General features: G+C 37.9%; 1 protein-coding gene across 6 annotated transcripts in view; it reads right to left on the minus strand.

The window, feature by feature from the left end:
• The window catches only part of FARS2 (phenylalanyl-tRNA synthetase 2, mitochondrial), a 631,346-nt gene that overhangs the window by 504,462 nt on the left and 104,589 nt on the right, over positions 1 to 22,295 (minus strand). For all 6 annotated transcript variants that reach the window (XM_069103546.1, XM_069103545.1, XM_069103541.1 and 3 more), the window contains one exon: positions 13,837 to 14,472. In XM_069103546.1, the coding sequence (XP_068959647.1) occupies positions 13,837 to 14,451 (615 nt within the window). In that variant the 5' untranslated portion in view covers positions 14,452 to 14,472. The remainder of the gene's footprint in view (positions 1 to 13,836; positions 14,473 to 22,295) is intronic.

Raw genomic sequence — 22,295 nt, forward strand, 5'->3', positions numbered from 1 at the left:
GGGTGCTGTAAATATTGCATTGGTGCCACACCTAATTAAATGCCAACAAAAAAAAAACAGATTAAGTGGATGAATATTCTTTTTTTTTGTCTTTTTATTTTTGAAGGGGGGGAGGGAAGGCAATTGGGGCTAAGTGACTTGCCCAAGGTCACACAGTTAGCAAGTGTTAATTGCCTGAGTCTGGATTTGAACTCAGGTCCTCCTGACTCCAGGGCCAGTGTTCTATTCATTGTACCACCAGCTGCCCCTGAATATTCTAAAAAAAAAAAAAAATACCCAGACAGAACATGAAATTGAGTGTTTAAATATCCAAGTTTAGGAAAAGAAAATGAATAAGTCATAAATAACTTACAAAGAAAAACTTCCTGGGATCGAATGGATTTACAAATATATTCTATAAAATATTCAAAGAACAGTTAATTCTAATATTGTATAAGTTGTTTGCAAAAATAGGAAAAGAAAGAATCCTAGCAAATTTATTCTATAATATAGATATGGAATTAATACCTAAACTTGGAAAAGAACATAAAGAAAATTATAGACCAATTTCTCTAATAAGTATAGACTCAAAAATATTAAATAAAACATTAGCAAAGAGTCTACATCTTTTAAAAATCATATACTCTAATTGAATTGGATTTACACTAAGAATTCAGAGTTTGCTAAATGTGATAAATATCAAAAATATAACATGCCAAATTAATAAAAAAAAAAGAAATATCAATAATATAAGTAGATGCTAAGGAAAAAATCTTTTGATGAAATTCAATACCTGTTTCTATCAAAAATACTAAAAATCATAGGAACAAATAGATTGTTTTTTCAATATGGTAAGCAGTAGTTTTCTGAAACCCAGAGCAAATATAATGCTTAAAGGAGAAAGGCTAGAACTCTTTCCAAAAAAGATCAAAGGCAAAGCAAGGATGTCCATGATTACTACTATTATTTGATAACATTCTTTAAATGCTAAGTATAGCAGTAAGACAGTAAAAATCAATTGAAGAAATCAAGCATAAGCAAAGAGGAAAGATAACCATTACTTCTTGCAGATGATAAAATCAAAGGCTCAATTAAAAAAATTTACTGAAAATTTATTTCAGTTAATTTAAAGACTATAATGTAGATTCACAAAAATAATGTTATTTCAGGGCAGCTAGGTGGTGCAGTGCCCTCCAAAAATAAAAAAATAATGTTATTTCTGTATAATGTTAATTCTGTATAACAACAGAACCAAGGGGCGGCTAGGTGGTGCAGTAAATAGAGCACTGGCCGTACAGTCAGGGGGACCTGAGTTCAAATGCCACCTTAGACATTTAACACTAGCTGTGTGACCTTGGGCAAGTCACTTAACCCCAATTGCCCTGCCTTTCCTCCTCCAAAAAGAAAAAAAATAAAAAGCCCCAGAACCAAGCTGGAAGAGATAGAAGTATAAATTCCATTCAAATTAACTATGGAATATATAAAATATTTAAGAGTCATGACACACAGAAGACAACTATAAACAACTATAAAATATAACTGTACGGTAGTTGAATACAACAATAAAACCCCCTTTTCAATAATAAAGACATACTTTTCAATAATAAAGACAGACAATTAGAGAAATATTTATTGTTGGTGATTACACATGCCACTGTAATAAAAATGTCGATACTATCTTAATTGATTTACTTATTCAGTACTATACCAATCAAAATATCAAAGAATTACATGTAGAGCTAAAAAATAATAACGAAGCTCATGTGGAACAATAAAAGACCAAGAATCTCCAAAGAATTAATGACAGAATATGGAAAAGAAGGGACTAGGGTGTTAAACTACTTATATTACAAAACAGTAATCATCAAAACTATTTGGAACTGGTTAGAAAATAGCAAGGCTGGTCAACAGATTAGGTACAAAACATAAGAGAAGCAAATGAATGTACCAATAAGATTGTTTAGAAACAAATCTAAAAGAAATGTTAACAAGGGAATATGAATGTAGTATAGGGTTCTAATAAGAGTAAAAAACATGATATTTAGTCCATTGCCTTTGGGACATTTATTTTAGTTATGGAGAAATCTTCTTTGCCTTTTTCCAGGTTATTATTATTTATTCATTATAATCTAAATCTCTGGATAAGTGACCTGGATATAGGAGTTGTTACCAAAATAGCAATAACAACAAGAAGTCAACATTTATGTAGAGATTTAAGGTTAATAACCTCCTCTACATGGTATCTCCTTGGATGTTCACAAGACTGTGAGGCAGGTGCTATTTTTATTATTATTATTCCCATTTTGCAGATGGGAAAACCTAGGGACAGAGAAGTTAAGTGACTTGCCCATGGTTACACAGCTAGTTAAGTGATGCCATATTTGAACTCGGGTCTTCCTAACTCTTTAAGCCTAGCTCTGTTTCACCTAGATGCTAATTTATGGCCCATGGGAAATTATACAGATACAGTCCAGAAATTCAGTAGAAATTGACACTTCCTCCCATGGCAGACAAGATGAACTCTTGCTAACTGATAAGATGAATCAGGGTAATGAGGTTTCAAATAACATAAGATCATAGCCACAGACAAGTTTTTAGATTTACCTAAAGCACCTTTGGGCTATCTGTGTAAATAAAGTGAGCTGTATTCACCCTGCTATCTCTATGAACTTTTAGATGGAAACCAGAGAGGACTTTTAAACCACAGAATTAATTTGATGGCAAGCTAATAGGTTCCACTAAAATAAAGTATTTCCTCACCACTGTTTTAGTTAATTTCCCTATAGTTTTTAATTGCAGTCATAGTACTTTCTTCTTAACTTAAAGAGGATACAGGCAATGTGTATTTCAGGTACACAGGATGACGCATGATGTGTGATGGGCAAGTTTGAAAATTGACAGAATTGCATTGTCAGCAACTGGTCTCTATTCATTATCTCCAGAACTGATTTTAATACAAGTCAGCCCTGGGGATGATGAGCAAGACTAAGGGCTAGTTGGAGTAGCCAAGTGGTGAAGTGAATAGAGCACCAGCCCTGGAGTCAGGAGGAAGACTAAGGGCTAGGAAATAATTAATTTGATCTAACTCTAAATCATCCTGAAAGAGGAAGACCCACTTCCCATTTCACTGGTAGTTAAAAGAATTTTGGGGGTGGCTAGGTGATGCAGTGAATAGAGCACCAGCTCTAAAGTCAGGAGGACCTGAGGTCAAATCTGGCCTCAGACACTTAACACTTGCTAGCCATGTGACCTTGGGCAAGTCACTTAACCCCAATTGTCCAGCCTTTCCCCCTCCGAAAAGGAAAAAAAAAAAAGAATTTTGGAAGAAAGAGTCAGTTTGGGTCTAATTCTAATTGGCTCAAATGTGAGGATTTTTATGGCTGTCTTCCTAAATTGTATTGGAACCTAGGATCGGTTCACACAATTCTAAGTTCTATATTGGATTACACAAATCAGATTGGCTAAAAGTTGAGCACACCCATCCTGGTGTGGGATAGATTCAAACAGGACTAGATGAAATGGACTGTTTCCCTGCCCTTTTTCTATTCTGTACTTGAACCATTTGTACTTTTGTGTTTTTGTCTCTTCAGAAGGCTGGTATGCATTGTGTGACCTTTACTGACACTTTTATAGCACAGGGACTTAGAAATAGGTAGAAGTTTTTATTTTCCCAAAAAGGCAAGCAGAGTTGACAGATGCTATGACCTGGATATCAAGAGATTTCTGACATTAAACATGGATGAAAATGTAGCTCTTCTTGCCCAGTAATGGTAATTGGCATGTTGTCAGCAGACCACATTTCCTGAGGACCTTGATCTGTCATCTTCTATATCATATTAGTTTTCCAACAAGCTTTTATTTTTATCACTAGTTATTACTTTTCAAATTTTAAAGTGTCAAGCTTTTCCCAAAAGCAGGAATATTAATCCGAGTGTCTCTTACATGGGGATTAGATAACTATGCTATTGCTGTTACTATGCTATTATTTTAAAAACTGGAATTTTACTATAAAATCATAGAATCTAAAATTTGGAAGGTCAGCAAGTCCAAGGTGTGCCTAAACAATACTGTTTCTGCCTAACAAATGAGCATACAGACTCTCTTTGAAGCTCTTCAGAAGAGGAGAGTATACCACTTCCCAAATTAATCAGTACAACTTTTGTTAAACTCTTTTTTTTTTTCTTGTAGGCCAAAATCTGAGTCTCCAGAAAGTCTACCAACTCTTCCTAGCTCTGCCCTGTGGAAGCAAACATAAATCTAAACTCTCTTCTACAGGATAGAACTCCAAGTAATTAGAGGTTGGTACCATAAACCTGATGAGTCTTCTCCAAGTTAAATAAGACCCATTCCTTCTATTGATGCTCATATGGCATGGTTTCTAGTATTCTCAAAATGCTGGTTACCATGCTATGGAAAGGTAATAGTTTGCCAATGTCCATCCTAAAACATGACAACCAAAACAGAAAAAAATTTCAATAATCCACATGTGTTTTAACTATGGAAAGGTTTATTATTAGTTACACTGGGAAAAAGAGGAAAATCAACAAAAGGAAAGCACCACTACTCAGAATAAGTCAAAAAATATTGACATTATAAAAAAAATAAGTATTCATCTTTAATTCTGTAAGGAAAATGAACTTTTTAGTCATTTCTCTAGAAGAGACTAGAAAGGATGGAACAAAAATGAGCAAAAGATAGCTGGAATCCAAAGGTAGGGCATGATGGCAAACCTTGGGTAATCCCTGCCATTGAAGTAGACTGAGGTCATCGGAGCATTTGAGCTCAGGAATTCTGAGATGGTGTCAGGCTGAAACCAGTCACTTAAATAGGGTAGGACCATCAAGCTGCCTAAGGAAGAGTGAAAGAGCCCAGGTTGGAAATGGAGCAAGTCAAGGCTTCCAAAATTATCAATCAGTAGTCTATGCAACAAAGGGAGATGAGTGATTTAAAAAAAAAAAATCCAACATAGATTTTTTAAAAAGGATAGTAGAGAAGCTAGCTGCTCTCAATGAGCAACCTCAATCGAAATGATCCCAGATAAATTTTATCCTCAAATATGGAAATAAATGATGGGAGTGTTTGTTTTTTTTTAAGCCACTGTCACTGATATATAATGGAAGATAGGACTGAATGAGGGATGATGCCTTGATTTTCAAAAAAAAGGAAGAGATTAGCTTCTACAAACAATACTTTAACTTATAACTTCTTCATGCATTCATGCTGGCTGGGAGTGATCATAATTTCCTTTTTAAAATGTTCAGAAATCATCCCGTTAAAATTATATTCTAATTAAAATTAAGCTTTTGTTGTTCAGTCGTTTCAGTGCTATCCAACTCTTTATAACCCCATTTTTACTCTTATGTTAGCTCCATCCCTCTAAGATTCAGTTTAAGTTTTCTGTCCCTAGTGCTGTACAATATTGGTTCATAGAAAGGTACAGCTTGACAAGAGGTTAAGGAGTACATTGAAGGATTACATGGAAGAGAAGGGTTTACTCCCATCCTTTTTTTTTTTATCATGTTGCTTATTATTGAAAAAAGCACAATAATGGTGACTAGTTAGTGCAAGATGATTCATTTTTATATTAATTTTATATTTTAACAAGTGAGGTTTATGATGATAATGATTTTCCAGTCCCAGTGGTTATGTTGGTTATTGAACAGTGAGGAAACACCTTTATTAATGAATGGTAAAGAGAGCTATAAATGTATAATGAAATACCATGTCCTATCCCTAAAAATCATACATGCATTTCATAAACACATATACTGGCATTCCAGTGTGGAAGTGGACACCAAATAATGTTACTTGTAGCTGTTTCATTTTGTTTTGTTTTGTTTAAATGGGGTTGGATTATTAATTCCTTCCATATAATTTATTAGGGTAGACTGAAAAAGTCAAGAAGTTTTGACAATGGTCCAGTGTTATAATGATGAATGGATGAATACATGAATGAAAGTAAAAGCATTTATTAAGTGCTTACTATGTGCCAAGCACAGTGCTAAGGGCTGGGGGATACAAAGAGAAAAAGTGATATTCCCTGTTCTCAAGGAGCTCATACTCTAATTAGAGGAGGCAACAGAAAAGAAAATTCAACTATAGGGAAAATGGAAAGGACTGGAAATCCTACAGGTTCCCTGTAAGACAAATGGCAAGGGCCTGAAGATGTCAGATTATATAAAGAGTTAAGATGACAGTGGTGGCAGACCACAGGACAGAGAAGTGGGACCTACGGTAAGGACTGGTGGTCCTCTACCTTAATAAAAGAAATGGAGTTGTTGACTTTCATCTCATTCAATCCCTGCGAGCAGTCAAGTAGCTCAGGCAATGGGAATTGCAAGGATTTGGGAATAGCCTTAATGGTAAGGCAGGCTCTTATGCTGAATGGTTCTGGTACTTCCCAATGCCATGGAGGAAGAAATAACAATGGGAATGACAATAATTAACAACAACAATAACACCAGCTTATGTGTCTCCCTTGAAGGTGTAAGTACTTTGCAAATATTTCATTTCATCCTTACAACTCTGTAAGGTAGGTGCCACTCTAGTTTTGGAAATGAGGAAACAGAGGAACAGAGAAGTTAAGTTACTTACCCAGGAATGCAGAGTTAATAAGTTAATTACAATTATTCTAACCAACTCTATCTATTACGTCATTCAGATGCTGCCTTAGAGAAGGAAAGGAGGAGACAGAGCACCCGCAGTGCTGGCAGATCTTCATATAATTAAATTTTACTGTATTGGTTCCAGGACACCCTAGGGCCCAGGGAGAGAAAGGGAAAGGCAGGGGTGAAGCCAAGATGGTAGAGTTAAAACGGGAACTTGCTTGAGATCCCCTCCAAACCCCTCCAAATACCTGGAAAAAATTACTCTAAACAAATTCTACAGCAGCAAAAACCATAAAATGACAGAGTGAAACAAATATCTAGCCCAAGACAACCTGGAAGATGGACAGGAAAGGCCTACTGCACCAGGCTGGGAGAGAAGCACAGTCCAGTGTGGGCGATGCCAGACATACACAGAGTTGGAGCAGGCCTCAGGGGATGGAATCACAGGCAGCTGTGGCAAGTTACAGACTTCTCAACCCCAAAACGCTGAAGCTAAGTTAAAAGGTCAGTAGGAAAGATCTGTCAGACCTGTGTGAGAGAGGAACACTGTCTCACCCCAGCCCCAGAGTAGCAGTGGTGGCTGGTACTGGCAGCAGCAGTGGTTGCTTACAGAACTTTCAGTCCACAGATGGTAGGGGGATCAAGTAGCTGATCAGAGGTGGATTGCAGGGATCTTTTTGCTGGTGCTAAGGCAAGATTCTCTTGCTTTGGCCATGCTTTGATCTGGGTTGCAGACCTGGGTGGTAGTCCTTGGTTGAACAGGAACACTGGTGTGGCAGAGGTGGAGATGGAATTCTCCTCACATTTCCAAAGCAAAAAAGAGTGGTTGTGGTCACTCACAGACCACAGCACAGACCAGGAAAGTAGAAAACACTTCTCCTTTGATCATACCACCTTGGAAGAGCTGAAGATTTACAGGTCCCCAGAAATATCTCTGAAAACAACAGCACAAAACCCCTGAAGCTTGGGACAGTACACCGGAAGCAGTCCTACCCTTAAAAAGTGCTAAAGAGTCAAGTAATTGGCTGGGAAAATGAACAAACAGTGGGAAAAAAAAATCAGACTACAGAATCTTACTTTGATGGCAAGGAAGATAAAAACATACAACCAGAAGAAGACAACAAAGCTAAAGCTCCTACATCCAAATTCTTCAAGAAAAATATGAATTGGTCTCAGGCCATGTAAGAACTCAAAAGGGATTTTGAAAATCAAGGAAGAGAAGTGGAGGAAAAACTGGGTAGAGAAATTAGAGTGATGCAAGAAAATCATGATAAACAAGTCAACAGCTTGCTAAAGAAGACCCAAAATATGCTGAAGAAAATAACACCTTAAAAAATAGACAAACCCAAATAGCAAAAGTGGTCCAAAAATCCAATAAGGAGAAGAATGGCTTAAAAAGCAGAAATGACTAAATGAAAAAAAGGTCCAAAAGTTCACTGAAGAAAATAATTCCTTCAAAATTAGAATGGAGCAAATGGAAGCTAATGACTTCATGAGAAATCAAGAAATTATAAAACAAAACCAAAATAATGAAAAAATAGAAGACTGTGAAATATTTTTATGGAAAACCAAATGACCTGGAATGTATATCTAAGAGAGATAGTTTAAAAATTATTGGATGATGAGGAAGTTTAGATTAAAATTTCAAGAAAATATCAAGAAAACCTACCCTGGTATTCTGGAACCAGAGGAGAAAATAGAAATTGAAAGAATCCACCAAACACCTCCTGAAAGAGATCCCAAAAAGAAAACTAGGAATATTGTAGCCAAATTCCAGAGTTCCCAGGTCAAGGAGAAAATATTGTAAGAAGCTAGAAAGAAACAATTAAAGTATTGTGGATACACAATAAGGATAACAGAAAATTTAGCAGCTTCTATATTTAAAGTATCACAGGGCCTGGAATAGGATATTCCAGAGGTCAAAGGAGCTAGGATTAAAACCAAGGATCACATACGCAGCAAAATTGAGTATAATACTTCAGAGGAAAAAACAGATATTCAATGAAATAGAGAAATTTCAAGAATTCTTTTTTTTTCAAATGCTTTATTAACTTCTCGTTTACATCATTCATTTCTGCCAGATTTTGAGTTACAAATTTTCTCCCTGTTTTTCCCCTAACTACTGCCCCAAAAAAGCAGTCCCATAGGATATCCCCTCCTCCAATCTGCTCTCTCCCATATCTTCTCCCATACCCCCTTCGACTTTTCCAGTAGGCCATGGTGGATCTCTATGCCCCAGTACCTGTATATCTTATTTCCCAATTATATGTAAAATATTATTAATAACAGTACATATATATGTATATATTAAACATTTGATTTTAAAACTTTGAATTCCAGATAAATTCCCTTCCTCCCTTGTCACCCACATTTCTTGGGAAGATAAGCAATTCAGTGTAGGTTGTACATGTGTAGCTATGCAAAACATTACCATACTAAATATATTGTAAAAGACTCACTATATTTCCCTCCCTCCTATCCCACCTCCCACTTGTTCTATTCTCTACTTTGAGCCCATCCCTTTTCAAAAGTGGGTGCTTCCAACTTCACTCCCCCCAAGCCTGCCTTCCCTCTCATCTCCTTCCCACCTACTCTCCTGTAGCGTGAGATACCCTATTTAGTGTGTATTTCATTCCCTCCCCAAGCCAAATTCAATGAGAACAAGGTTGATTGATCCATTCCCTTTTGCCTTCCTATTATTCCCCTCCATTGTAACCATTTTCCCTTGCCTCTTCAATATGAGATAGTTTACCCTATTCTGTCTCTCCCCATCTCCTCTCATTATATCCCTCTCTCACCTCTTAATTTCACCTTTTAAGTATCATCCCTTCCTATTAAATTGGTCCTGTGCCCTCTATCTATGTACACCTGTAAACATATATACAAACATTCACATATGTATTCATATGCCCATATACCCTCATATATAGACATATATATACACATCTTTCTATTCCCTTCAACTATTTTCATACTAAGAAAAGTTTCATCAGTTACAATTATTGTTTTTCCATGTAGGAATGTTAATAATTCAACTTTGATAAATCCCTTATGATTCCTTTATCTTGTTTACCTTCTCATGCTTCTCTTGCTTCTTGTGTCTGAATGTCAAACTTTCTATTCAACTCTGGTTTTTTCATCAAGAATGCTTGAAAGTCCTCTATTCCACTGAATGACCATATTTTCCCCTGAAACATCATACTCAGTTTTGCTGGGTAGGTGATTCTTGGTTTTAATCCCTGCTCCTTTGCCCTCCGTAATATCATATTCCAAGTCCTTCGATCCCTCAGTGTAGAAGCTGCCAGATCCTGGGTTATCCTGATTGTATTTCCACAATATTCAAATTGTTTCTTCCTGGCTGCTTGTAATATTCTCTCCTTAACCTGGGAATTCCGGAACCTGGCTATAATATTCCTAGGAGTTTTCTATTCGGGATCTTTTTCAGGAGGTGATCAGTGGATTCTTTCAACCTCTATTTTGCCCTCTGGTACTAAAACATCAGGGCAGTTTTCTTTGAGAACTTCCTAGAGGATGATTTCTAGGTTCTTACTTTGATCATGGCTTTCAGGTAGTCCAATAATTTTTAAATTCTCTCTCCTGGATCTATTTTCCAGGTCAGTGGTTTTTCCCATGAGATATTTCACATTGCCTTCTATTCTTTCATTTGTTTGGATCTGTTTAACAGCATCTTGATTTCTCATAAAGTCATTAGCTTCCATTTGCTCCAAACTAATTCTGAAGCAATGATTCTCCTCAGTGAGCTTTTGAGATTCTTTTTCCATCTGGCAAATTCGGCTTTTTAAGGCATTCTTCTCCTCATTGCCTTTTTGAGCCTCTTTTGCCATTTGAGTTAGTCTATTTTTTAAGGTTTGATTTTACTCAGTCAGGCTGTTGACTCTCATTTCGTAATTTTCTTGCATCGTTCTCATTTCTCTTCCCAATTTTTCCTCCACTTCTTTTACCTGCTTCTTAAGGTCCTCTAAGGCCTGTAACCATCTAGTATTTTCCTTTGAAGCTTTTGGTGCAGGAGTTCTGACTTCACTGTATTCTTCCTGTTCCATGCTTTGCTCCTTTTTGTCCCCAAAATAGGAGTCTAATGTTGGAATCTTCTGTCTGCTTTGTTTCCTTTGCCTGGTCATGTTGCCCCTCAGTCACTTGACCCCTAGGCTTTTTGCCACAGTAGCCCTCTGCCACCAGACAGGGGAGCTTTCATCCCAAACGCTGGGGTTTTCTCAGCTGCCAGAGGTATTAAATGGGAGCCCTCTCTGAGGCCTTCACACACTCTGGCAAGCTGGACACACACCCCAGAACCTCCACCCTAGACTGCAATCCAGATCCAAGCAGGTTAAAGCAAGAGCAATTACCCCTCAGACTGGTTGCTTGGTTCCCCTACACTCTGCAGGCCAGGAGCTGAAGCTGGTGGTGGCTGGCTGTGCCGGTGTCTCAGCGGCTTCTCACCCCGGGGGCAAAAGCTGACATATTCCCTCTTACTGGGTCACAAAGTCCAGACTGCACTGACCTCTCACTCTGTCCTTCGCATCTGTGTGTTGATATTCTGGAAACAGCCACAGCTCCTACTGATCTGGAGTCCCTCCTACCAGTGGCTGGTCAGACCCACCCCAGGGCTGAAACCTCTGGCTCACACGGGCCTGGGCTCAGCTCCCAGAGCGCTACGCTGGCCGATTCCTGCCAGCCTGTCAGGCTGTCCTCAGACTGAGGTTAGCTTCTCTGTGTCATTTTTTGGGTTCTGCAGCTCCAAAATTTGTTCAGAGTCCCCTTTTTACATTGATTGGGGAAGGTGGAAGCTGGAGCCACATGGAGGTCGTGCTTCTCTTCTGCCATCTTCGCTCCAATCTAATTCTGAAAGAATTATTCTCTTTAGTGAGTTTTTAAGATTCTTTTTCCATCTGGTAAATTGGGCTTTTTAAGGCATTCTTCTCCTCACTGCCTTTTTGAGCCTCTTTTGCCATTTGAGTTATTCTATTTTTTAAGGTATTATTTTCCTCAGTCAGGCTGTTGACTCTCATTTCATAATTTTCTTGCATCATTCTCATTTCTCTTCCCAATTTTTCCTCCACTTCTCTTATGTGTTTCTTAAGGTCCTCTATTACCTGTAACCAGCTCGTATTTTTCTTTGAAGCTTTTGGTGAAGGAGTTCTGACTTCACTCTCTTCCTCCTGTTCCATGCTTTGATGCTTTTTGTTGCGAAAATAGGAGTGTAAAGTTGGGTTGCTCTGTTTATTTTGCTTCCCTTGCCTGCTCATGTCGCCACTCAATCACTTGATCCCTGGGCTTTTTGCCACAGTAGGACTCTGCCATCAGACAAGGGAGCTTTGTCCCAAGTGCTGGTGTTTTCTCAGCTGCTGAAGGTATTAGTTAGGTGCCCTCTCTGAAGCCTCCACATGCTCTGGCAAGCTAGTTGCACACCCCAGGACCTCCACCCTAGAACGCAATCCAGATCCAAGCAGGTTAAAGCAAGAGCGATTACCCCTCAGTCTGCTTGCTTGTTCCCCCTACATTCTGCAAGCCAGGAGCTGAAGCTGCCACATGGGGGGCTGCAGGGCCCCTGCACCTCATTGGCTTCTTGCCCCAGGGGCAAAGGCTGACCACACTCCCAACTACTGGATCCCAAAGTCCACACTATACTGACCTCTCACTTTGTCCTTAGCATCTATGGGTTGATAATTCTGGAAACCACCACAGTTGCTGGTGATCTGGAGTCCCTCCAGCCAGTGGATGGTCAGGCCTTCCCTGGGGCTGAAATCTCTGGTGAGGCTGGGGTTGGCTCCCAGAGTGCTGAGCTGGCCAATTCCTGCCAGCCTGCCAGGCTGTCCTCAGCGGGAAATTAGTTTCTCTGTCATTTTGTGGGTTCTGTAGCTCTAAAGTTTGTTCCAAGTCCCCTTTTACAAGAATTGGGGGAGGTGGAAGCCAGAGTCCTGCAGAAGCCCTGTTTCTACTCCACCATTTTCACTCCCATCCAATTTCAAGCATTCTTGATGAAAACACCAGAGCTGAATAGAAAATATGACTTTCAAATACAAGACTCAAGGGAAACATGAAAAGGTAAACAGGAAAGAGAAATCATAAGGAACCTCTTAAAGTTGAACTGTTTACATTCCTACATGAAAAAATGATATTTGTAACTTATAAGACCTTTCTCAATATTAGGGTAGTTGGAGGGAATACACATACACACACACGTATGTATGTGTTTATATATGTATATGTACATATATACATATAGAAAGAGAGAGAAAAGGCACAGGATGAGTTAAATATGAAGGGATAATATCTAAAATATAAAACTAAGGAGTGAGAGAAGAACGTACTGGGAGAAGGAAAAAAGGAGAGGTAGAATGGGATAAACTATTTCACATAAAGGAGGCAAGAAAAAGCTTTTACAATGGAAGGGAAGAACAGGGAGATGAGAGGGAATGAGTGAACCTTACTCTCATAGGATTTGGCTTAAAGAGGGAATAACATATACACTCAATCGTTTATGAAAATCTATCTTACCCTACAGGAAAGGAGGGGGGAGGGGGATAAAAGAGGGCAGGATCATAGAAGGAAGGGCAAACACTTCTACATTTTGGGGTTCCAATGTATTAAGACTGAATTTGAGTCAGTAATTTAAATTTAATCATGAAGAATCAATAAGATAAATAGTTGGAATGGATATTAGATGTCAACCAGCCCAGTCTTTTCATTTTATATTTGATTTTACCCATGAAGAAATGGAGGCTCAGAGAGGCTGAGTCACTTCCCTATGCTGTTACTATTATACTATGCTGCCTTAGAAAAAGATGGCAGCAGGGAACAATGAAGACAAGAAAGAAGAAACACTAGAGAAAAGAAAAATCTCACAAATTTCAATAGATTGAATGCCTCAGTTATTTTAAATGCTGCACCTAATCAATCAATCAATCAAAAAACAATGTTTATTTACACCTAGTTTTTGCTAGGTACTAGTCTCAACTGGACTAAAACTAAGGTCAAGGGGAAAGTAACTCACTTGCTCCATTATAAAAACATTTAGGTGTTTGTTCTATTGGTCTCTGACTAAAGAATGCCCCACCCCCATTGGAGGAGAGGATATCTAGTGGGATCGCTCTTTTGGGGTGGTGGGTAGGGGAAAAACAGGGAGAAAAATTTGTAACTCAAAATCTTGCGGAAATGAATGATGTAAAACTAGAAGTTAATAAAGCATTTGATTAAAAAAAAAAAAAGAGAGAGAGAGAATGCCCCTTACCTGATGCTTGTTGAAGAGGCGGACAGCTTCCATCTGGTGGAAGACTGGGTAGTGATGGGAATCAATCTGGTCTCGCCGATAAACATCTCCAACCACAAGGAAAGCATTGAGGCCAGCACGAATCAAGTTCCACTGGTGGGCTGAAGTGTGAGACCGTAACATGTGAGTATGATTCAGGTAATAGTTGTCTCCCTTCTTCCGGCTCGGGTGATCAGCTGGGACAAGGAGGCTGTCAAAGTTCTGCCATGTTGTGACAACTGGAGAGAGGCCATCAAAGACTGAGAACAGTGGAGTCCCATAGGGGCCTATATATTCCTTATAAAAATGATGCTTCACCCTCTCCAAGACCAGCCATAAGGGATGATATTTCCTATTATGCAGATTCTTTCCCACCTTAGAGAGAATCTTTTCCGGTATGTTGCTATGGTCATCCTGAAGATAGGACTTGCCCAGTACCTCCAGTGAACTGCCTGAAGTCCCATTGGCAGTAAGCTCTGAAGAGATGGGTTGTGAGGTCAATGACCTACTACTTTTGAAGATACTTCTGAGCAGATTTGCCAGGCACAGTTTAACGTGGTGGTGCTGCACTCTTTTAGTAAGGGTCCAAAGGATCATGGTAGCTTCTCTTCAAAGACTCTAGAAATGAAACATCGAAGATGTAAACTTAGCATTTATCTTTGTGGAATGTAAGCAAATACAATCTTCTTGACTCCTGTTTTCCTGTATTGATCCCTACTCTTCATCTCCACCACATTATCTCCAAAACAACTAGAGCTATACAGTGGATGAAAGGACAATCATAAAAATATGGTAACAAACAGGTCACACTGATTATTTGACAATGAAAAAACTTGAAAACAATTTTAAGTTGCACATTTATCTCAAAAATCATACCATTGGTCTTAAAATGTTTTTCTCAAAGGAATGTAAACTCCATGAGGGCAGGGACTGCTTTACTTTTTTTTGTTGCATCTCAGTGCCTACTATAATACCTGACATATAGTAGGAGCTTAATAAATTCATACTGATTAATTGATTGATTCTTTTCATAGGAGTTTCCTTTTTCTACTTTATGATAAACTTGATACCCATCAACAGTAAAGCAGTTGTAAATTAAAATCATGTCCTTTAATTTTTCCCCTTTTTCTGTATCAATAGATGCTTATCTAATAGAACTCATTAAAACCTCAGCACACTGGGAGTTAATACCTCATTTATAAAAGAGACCCAGTGCTTTAAGAAAAGGCAAAGGTATTAAAAAATTCCAAACTCTCTAAGTATACAGATGGAAAAGAAATTGGAAAGGGATACAGTAGAGATATTATCCTTATTATTAGAAAGTTATCATTTATTTTTTAAAAGTAAACAGTATAGATTTTGTGGTTTTACTGGAGATGCAATTATTCATTTAATTATGTTTCTTGAGAATCTTATTAAGTCTATAAACATGAAAACATAGCATCATAATCTTTTTTAAAGTGGTGTCTACAAATACCACACATTTGAGTATTTTGCCCTCCTTACTAATGGTTCTGCACATTTTTTGAGAAAGAATAGTATAGTCAATAATCATTCAAAAAGTTCTTAATAAATGCTTGTTGCTTGTTGACCAATACAGTAGAAAGAACACTGGCTTCAGCATCAAAACACTCAATCTTGAATCCAATTCACTATGTGACCTTGAAGAAATCTCTTCATCTCTTTAGGCCTCAGTTTCCTGATCTATAAAATGAAGGGATGAATTAAATGACCTCTAAGTCTCCTTCTTTAAGGCCAAATGAATGGAAAAGTATGACTATGATGTTATTTTACTTTTTCACAAAATGATACTGCCTATACTTTATAAACTTTTTTATATAAGATGCAGAAATGTGAGGATAAGATAGTTATTTTTGTTTAGTTTTAAAAAAAAGATTAGACCAAAGTGTCAAAATATTGATTGATAAGGAAAAACAATGCAAAACAGCTAACTATGTAATGAAAATCTTTTGTTTCCCTGTAGCTGAACACGTCATCATTTAATTTAATGCTTCCACTGTCATTATGACATATCATCAATTAAAACACACATTTTTAAAATCCTATATTTAAAGTCAAAATACTCATTTAGTTAAATTCTATTGGGTATCCACAATGTGCAAGGCACTGTACTAGGAGATCCAGATAATAAAATTAGAAGACATGGTCCTACAGCTCAGGAGAATTAGAATCCAGTGGAGCAGAGAAAGCAGTGATGAAGATGATCAGATTTATAATAATCCAGTCCCAAATCAGGCTTATGGCGCTACTTTTTACTTTTTTGGAGGGCAGAGGGTAGAGCAATTGGGGTTAAGTGACTTGCCCAAGGTCACACGGCTAGTTTTTGTGTCAAGGGTCTGAGGTCAAATTTGAGCCACCTAGTCGCCCCCAATGAGGCTACTTTTTAAGGTCTCTCTGATCTTCAGGCCTTATCCAGGGGTCTATAGATTGGCCTCTGTGGAAAAGTGTAATCTTTCTCAGGACAGGATATCAAATTGTGTTTCACAGAACCCCAGAGTGAGGCAGAAAGTTGTTAAGTCCATGAGAGAAGTAGGCATTTGATACTTTTGCAAAAGTCACTGAATTTTGGGCAGCTAGGTGGTGCAGTGAATAGAGCACTGGCCCTGGAGTCAGGAGGACCTGAGTTCAAATTTGACCTCAGATACTTAACACAAAAACTAGCCGTGTGACCTTGGACAAGTCACTTTACCCCAATTGCCCTACCTTCCCCCTCCAAAAAGCAAAAAAAAAAAAAAGTCACTGATTTTTTTGTATATTTGATCTCAAGTAAGGACATTATCAATCTAGTTCATGTCTCTTCTGTATTCAAATTAGGCTGATTTTCACCCTATATTAATAAACTTATTCCGAAGTACAATTGAAACTGTGCCCTCTGAGGTTATCAATGATCTTTTTTTTTTTTTTCCAAATCTAATGGTCCTCTCTCAATCCTCATCCTTCTCATCTATCAGTTTCATTTGACAGTGATGACAGCCCTCTTCTCCTGGACATACCCTCCTCTCAGAGATGTGGCAACATTCCTCTCTTTTGGTTCTCTTTCTCCCTGCCTTACCATTCCTTCTGTGCTTCCTCTGCTCGGTCATCATCTGCATCATGCCCCTTAACTCTGAATATTTCCCCAAGGTTCTGTTTTAGGTCTTCACTTCATCCACTTCATCCTCTTTATAAGTTCATTGTCTCCCATGAGTTTAACTATCATCTCTATACAGATAATTCTCAGATCAATATATCCAGCCCCAGGTCTTCCCCTGAGCTACAGTCCCACATTATCAATCGTCTATTAGACATTTTGATTTGGAGACATCTTTTAAACTCAACACATATAAAATTGAGTTTGTTATCCCCTGCCCTCTGTTAAAACCATCTGTCTTCTAAATTGTTCTATGTCTGTCAAAGGTAACACCATCTTTACAGTGACTTAAAGATTTGGATTAAGCACAGTATTATCCTAGACCATTTACCTCCTCATACCACCTATCAAATCTTGGTATTTTGTACTGTATATTTCCATTGCAATGGAATCAATTACTATATCTTACATAATTATAACTCTGAATAGTGTGAATTCAAATGCATATGACTACTTCACACGATTCATTATTCAAACTAATTCCTATCTGGATGCACAAAAATAGCATTTTGGGGGGGGCCATACTGAGATTCAAGTATATACACATACACTACCAATCATGCTCTTTATCTTCATGTCTTAGAAAATTAAAAGTCACTCACCAGATATAATGGACTTAAATTCCTGAGGCATATCATTGTAAGTAACTGACAAGCTAACTTGAAAAGAAGTAACTTGAGAAGTAACATGAGTGAGTCAAAGCATTTGTTTGTTTTTTTTAACATGGGTTAGTTTTTAAAAGACCCATTCACAATAACAACTAAGAATGTAAATTACTAAACAGATCTGTAAATTCATAACTTGTAAGACAGATCTGATTCCTTTAGCCAATCATATCACTCTATCACGGTGCTCAGAGCACTGTCTTTAGGAAAAGATTCCTCACAACCCATAAAGAAATTTGACTTCAGTTTGCAAGGACCCTTTATATTTGTTGTAGATAAGTCATCAAAAAAGACAGATATGACTGATGATGAATTTAAATAATGTCAAGTCAATTCAACATATTTAATTAATGCTTGTTGAATTGACTTAACTATTAAGAAGTGATGTTCAATCAATTTTTTACCAGTTAAACAACATCCTTGAAAGAAGGGACTATGCAAAGCACTGAGAAAAACAGAAGGAAAAAAAAAAGGAAAAAAACCAGTCCTTGCTTTCAAGGATTTCATGATTTAATGGGGGCTACAACATGCAAATAGCTATGTATACACAAGATACAGTCAAGATAAATCGAAGATAATCTTACAGAGAAGGTTCTGGCCTTAAGGGGGGAACCTCTAATGAGACACAAAATATTCTACTCTATTTATCATCTAACTACCACACCGCAAAGGACATCCCTTCATGATAGCCACAGTCAGTAGTATCATTAGCAACCATTTTTCTATTTAGTGAGGACACAAGCATTAGTTTCACAACATTGTTCAAGGGCACAATTAAATTATTTCTGATGCACTTACTCAGAAAAGTAGCCTTTTGAAGAGATTTTTGCTGCCATTTTAGGGGGATGGCTTTGAAGCAAATTGACAAGATGTAGAAAGAAGTATTTTTTTTAAACTGTCAACTTTTTCATTATGACCCATAAGGAATATCCCACCTTTTGCAAAACAAAGAATAATGTCAATCAATTGCCCTATTACACTTCTAGCACTGCTCTTCTGCTCACAAAGATAACTTGGCTTATGTTCATCCAACGTGTCAATAGACTTCCCTTCATTAAAGCTTGACCATGAAGAACAGATCAACATGTGAGATTCTGACAGCTGATACTTTTAAAGACATCAGCCCTGTGCTGGTTTCTGAATACTTTAATGATTAATGTGGGGTCAGGAAAACCTTTGTTTTTTGCATCCCTTTAGAGAATATATTCTAACTACTTTTACTTTTCATAGCAATTCAAATGAAAAATGACTACTTACTTTCTAATCTAGAAAATATGTTTTAACATAGGTTAATAAGGACCTCTGGATAATCAAGAATGGCAATTTAACCTATTTTTGAGAATATCAGTAGATGAAATGTTTGAAATCTTTGAACAGGAACCACAGAGACCTGAACTAAGAATGAAAGTGTGTTCCCACTGGCCATTCATTACTCATGTTGTTGCATGTATTAGACCTGCTGGTAGTATTATCTTCTCCTAAGGTCTAAACCAAGAATCCGAGGTATTTCTATGACACATTCATAATAATTTTTATCTTTAGTTTGTCTCATTTTAAGAATAAATTAATTCACATTTTTTTAATAAAAGGGGACATCATATTGATTAATTTAAAATGTAAAGCCAGAGGCTTGTTGTGTTATTTTTTTTTTTTAAGCAATTGGGGTTAAGTAACTTGCTCAAGGTTACACAGCCAGTTATTTCTGGGTGTGGTGCTAAGTATCTGAGCCCAGATTCGATCCTAGGTCATCCCAACACTAGAGCCGGTGCTCTTACTCACTGTACCAGCTGGCCGCCCTTAAGCAATTGGGGTTAAGTAACTTGCTCAAGGTTACACGACCAGGTGTTTCTGGGTGGGTGCTAAGTGTCTGAGCCCAGGATTCGATCTCCAGGTCGTTCTGACACTGGAGTCGGTGCTCTTACTCGCTGTGCTACCTGGCTGCCCCAAGTTTCCACTTTTTAAAATTTCTCCTTATAAAGATTCATTCGCATCATTTTGTATGTCTCTTCCAGACCTAGCCATACAGGCTAGCCATTAGCATATGATGCACATAAAAGGGAATGTGGAACATGGGAAGAGTGTGGGCCCTGGAATCCGAGGACCTTGGTTCAAATCTTGACTCTGATTGTTTATTACCTACGACCTTTGGCAAGTAACATCCTTCAGTGTGTATCAAATCAAACATTAGTGAACTGCTTTGTAATGAAGTTCTAAGACACTGAGAACCAACACTGCAGAGCACAGTATTGGAGTGGTCCTGTTCACCTGACTCACATATGGAAAATAACATACCTTCAGTAGTAAGTCATCATAACAGCTTCCCCAGGATAGTCGGTGCTTTCTGTTGAGGCAGTTGTAGTGTGAGGCATATTCTACAGACTCAGAGTGAACTCTATAAATGTGTTCATTTGTGGTCTCATTTTGTCAGAGTTGTCTTTAAAACTGTCACTGGCTTAGCTTCAACTGAAAAATGTCTCCCCAACTACATTGTTCTATGTTGGTTGTCACTGTAGTAGTAGATGGAATTCTTAAATATGCATGTGTACCCACATATATCTTGAGAGAAAGTCACACTCTTCAGTAGTTAGGTACGCAATTCACAATTCTCAGCTATACGTGTATCTCCATTCCAAATGCATATGGTGTGTTACACAAAGTTCAAAGCTGTTCTGGGAAAGCTATTTAGGATGCAGTCATTTGTGGCATATTGACTAACCTTTCCTTCTCAGTTTCCATCTCCACAGATACTTGAATGCACTTAAGCCAGATGCATGTGATTCTCAATCCCCTTTTTGATTTTTTTTCCCCTTAAAACATATTTAAATCTCATATCCTTATTCACATAATTCATCCTTTCAGCCTCTGGTTTCATTTCCCCAAATCTGACCCAATAAAAATGTAACTGCTACTTTCTATAAAAGGCCACTCTCTCCTCAACAGATACTCTTATCTATTGGAGAAAAGTGTGAAAACAGATCTGTGAGTGTACTAATATATTCTGATTATTCTGGTCTTGGTCTTCTATTGAGTATATGTAAGGATTACTCTTGCTTTTGTCTTTTCATAGAGTAAATGTTTCACATTTTCAATGGTTTCACTGTAAGTGATTTTGTGTGAAATGGCTCAGAGGCTACCTTAGCAAGTAACAAGAGTATACACCATCATCCAGATTAATTCCTAGGACCCTGAGACTCTGAGTTGTAGCGGCATGGCCATCCCACAAGAGAACCACCTGATGTGTCAAAGCAGGTGCAGGGAGAGTGAACAGACTGGCCCTAGGCCAAGGAGGGAGAGGGAGACTGAGAAGAGCTGGAGGTTGGTGCAACATTTAAACTACATGTCACTTATTTATTTACTTGGACATATCTCTTGCTATGCCTTTATTTATCTGTCAAGTTGTAATAATAAGCATATGTTTTGAGGCTGGTAAGTTATCATGTTTAAAATGTATTGCTAGTTTTTTGCTCTGTTTCGGGCATGTCCACTCTTTGTGACCCCATTTGGAGTTTTCTTGGCAAAGATACCAGAGTGGTGGACCATTTCCTTCTCTAGTTCATTTTATATATGACAAAACTAAGGCAAACAAGGTTATGTGACTTGCCCAGGGTCACACAGCCAGTATACTAAGTGTCTGAGGTCACATTTGAACTCAAGTTCTCCTTACTCCAGGCTGGGTGCTCTATCTACTACACCACCTAGCTGCCCCTAGCTAGTTAGCTTCATAGCAAACAACAACAAATCTCTCTTCCTTAGGATAGTGAGCATTCCCTTCCTCCAACTTACACAAATTTCAGTTTCATTGCAGGCAAAAATCATAAAATACAAACATAAGCATTAACTATATAAGTGAAGGTCATGGAGAAGAAATGAGGTCAGCAGTAACGCAAGGAGACTTGGGATCATGCCCAAGCTCTGTTTTAGACTGGTTGTATGGCCCTGGACTAATCATGCAAATTCTCAAGGCCTCTCGACTTTCTCATCCTTAAACGTGTACATAGCAGATGTGACTGCCTGGTAATGATGCAGAATAGAAGGACAGAACGTAGAAATGGGGGCTTACTACCAAGTTTTAAGAGAAAACAATTTAAGAGGTATTAGAAAGTGAGAAGAAAAATATTAGAGATGTGAAAAGGAAAGTGAAGCTGTCTTAAGAGAAATTGGATATTCAGAAAGCATGAAGATTAATGCAAGTTGTAGAGCTTTAGGGGACAGCCAAAGAAGTAGTATATTGATGAAACCAGCTAAAAAAGCTTGGAATCTAGGATCAATCCTGGAAGAATTTTTCTAGATAGACTAAAAGTACTTGGAGAGAAGAAATTTGATTTGTTTTAAATTAATAGTAATAACAGCTAGCTGGAATTTATGTAGAACTTTCAAGTTTTGCAAAGCACTTTACAAATATCTCATATTATCCTCACTACTCTGGGAGTTAAATGCTATTATTATCCTCATTTAACAGACGAGGAAACTGAGATGGTTAAGTAACATGCCCAGGGTCATAATGTCTGGTCAGATCTGAACTCAGGTGCCCCTGACTCTTGGTCAGGGTCTAAACACTTCGCCACATAGTCACTATATGTGGTTCTAAGAAAAGACTTTTGATTTAGAACCTACAGGTATTCAGA

This window comes from Petaurus breviceps, unplaced genomic scaffold (assembly GCF_028583685.1).
Source record: "Petaurus breviceps papuanus isolate PSGF00001 unplaced genomic scaffold, PetGlider_PUasm1.0 582, whole genome shotgun sequence".
NCBI classification, from domain to species: Eukaryota; Metazoa; Chordata; class Mammalia; order Diprotodontia; family Petauridae; genus Petaurus; species Petaurus breviceps.